General features: G+C 42.7%; 1 protein-coding gene across 1 annotated transcript; it reads left to right on the top strand.

Moving 5' to 3' along the window:
• The first annotated feature begins 1,015 nt into the window (after positions 1-1,015).
• Positions 1,016-1,807, top strand: LOC135274772 (SAP domain-containing ribonucleoprotein-like). Its single transcript, XM_064375758.1, has one exon. The coding sequence runs from the start codon at positions 1,031-1,033 to the stop codon at positions 1,661-1,663; it is 633 nt and encodes a 210-aa protein (XP_064231828.1). The 5' UTR covers positions 1,016-1,030; the 3' UTR covers positions 1,664-1,807.
• The last annotated feature ends 227 nt before the right edge of the window (positions 1,808-2,034 follow it).

Below are 2,034 nucleotides of genomic sequence, written 5' to 3'. Positions count from 1 at the left end.
GCCTGGGTGGGCAGATCGCTTCAGGCCAGGAGTTCGAGACCAACCTAGCTAACATGGCGAAACCCCATCTGAGCCCCAAATACAAAAATTAGCAGGGCATGGTGGTGGGTGCCTGTAATTCCAGCTACTTGGGACGCTGAAGCAGGAGAATCACTTGAACCCAGGAGGTGGAGGTTGCAGTGAGCCGAGATCACACCACTGTACTCCAGCCTGGGCAACAAGAGCAAAACTCCATCTCAATAAATAAATATTACCAGACCCTTCTAGAGAAGCTTGAACCAAGTAAACTCTTCTTACCCTGTGTTTTAGGTATCTATTTCTCATGACTATTTCAGTTTTCTACTTCTTATGAGTCAATGGCTCATATCTGCTTCACATGGCATCAGCTGGGTTAACGCAATTAGAAGCTGAAAGAGTCACTGTCAAGATCCCTCACTCACATGCCTGGCAAATTGGTGCTGACTGTCAACTGGGAGCTGAGCCAGGGCTATAGGCCGGGGGCCTCAGTTCTTTCTGTGTGGGCCTTTCCACAGGATGCTTGGACTTCCTCACAACATGGTGGCTGGGTTCCAAAAGCAAGCATCCCAGAAGAACAAAGCAGACATGCATGATATTTTTATGACCTAGCTTCAGGAGTTACCTCATGTTAATTCCACCATACCCAATTTGTTGAGACAGTCTCAAGGCCAACTAAGGTTCAAAAGGAGGGGATACAGTCTCTACCTTTTGACTGCAGGGTGGTGATGGTGGTGGGTGGTACAGTGACAAGATTCTAAAAGAGTAGGTAGCCATACCATGGTTTTGAGAGATAACATAGACAGAATTGGTTATTGGCTCTGATCTGGAGTACTTCAGTATTTAAGCAAACACTTCAGTAGTTGAGCAAATAGAAAGACTGAGAAACTTATATTCCCAGCTTTTCTTCAATCAGATCTTCTATAGTTTGTTTAAAAATGAATTTTCCGAAACCCAGAAATACTTGCCTTCAAAAGTAAATGCAAAAAAACAACAACAGGTGAGGGGTAACAAGATGGCGACCGAGACGGTGGAGCTCCATAAGCTGAAGCTTGCTGAACTAAAGCAAGAATGTCTTGCTCGTGGTTTGGAGACCAAGGGAATAAAGCAAGATCTTATCCACAGACTCCAGGCATATCTTGAAGAACATGCTGAAGAGGAGGCAAATGAAGAAGATGTACTGGGAGATGAAACAGAGGAAGAAGAAACAAAGCCTATAGAGCTCCCTGTCAAAGAGGAAGAACCCCCTGAAAAAACTGTTGATGTGGCAGCAGAGAAGAAAGTGGTGAAAATTGCATCTGAAATACCACAGACTGAGAGAATGCAGAAGAGGGCCGAACGATTCAATGTACCTGTGAGCTTGGAGAGTAAGAAAGCTGCTCGGGCAGCTAGGTTTGGGATTTCTTCAGTTCCAACAAAAGGTCTGTCATCTGATAACAAACCTATGGTTAACTTGGATAAGCTGAAGGAAAGAGCTCAAAGATTTGGTTTGAATGTCTCTTCAATCTCCAGAAAGTGTGAAGATGATGAGAAACTGAAAAAGAGGAAGGAACAATTTGGGATTGTCACAAGTTCAGCTGGAACTGGAACCACAGAGGATACAGAGGCAAAGAAGAGGAAAAGAGCAGAGCGCTTTGGGATTGCCTGATGAAAAGTTCTTGTTACTTTCTGTTCTCCAGTGTTTTCCATTTCTCTGATTCTTCTTGGTCACATATTTACCTAAATGCACAGTCATGTGCCTACGTCCTGCCTCGCAATGAGGGAGCATGTACCCCAGGTACATCCGTGAACTGCAGCAGCAGTTTGACTTATTATTAAATGGCCTTTGGGTCTGAAAAGCTTTTTTTAAAAAAAAAAAAAAAAAAACAACAACAAAGTTTTTTAACCAATCAAGAAGAAACTCTTCAAAAAACCAACCCAACTCAATGTCCAGTTAAGGTTATTTATTACTTATTTGACATTTTGACTTATTTAAACCTTCTCTTTCATAAGAGAGAGAAAGAGAGTTAATTATATCCC

The sequence above is a fragment of the Aotus nancymaae genome, unplaced genomic scaffold (genome assembly GCF_030222135.1).
Source record: "Aotus nancymaae isolate 86718 unplaced genomic scaffold, 86718_ANA_hifiasm-v0.15.2.pri h1tg000014l, whole genome shotgun sequence".
Lineage (NCBI taxonomy): Eukaryota > Metazoa > Chordata > Mammalia > Primates > Aotidae > Aotus > Aotus nancymaae.
This window is presented reverse-complemented; position numbering and strand designations above follow the sequence as displayed.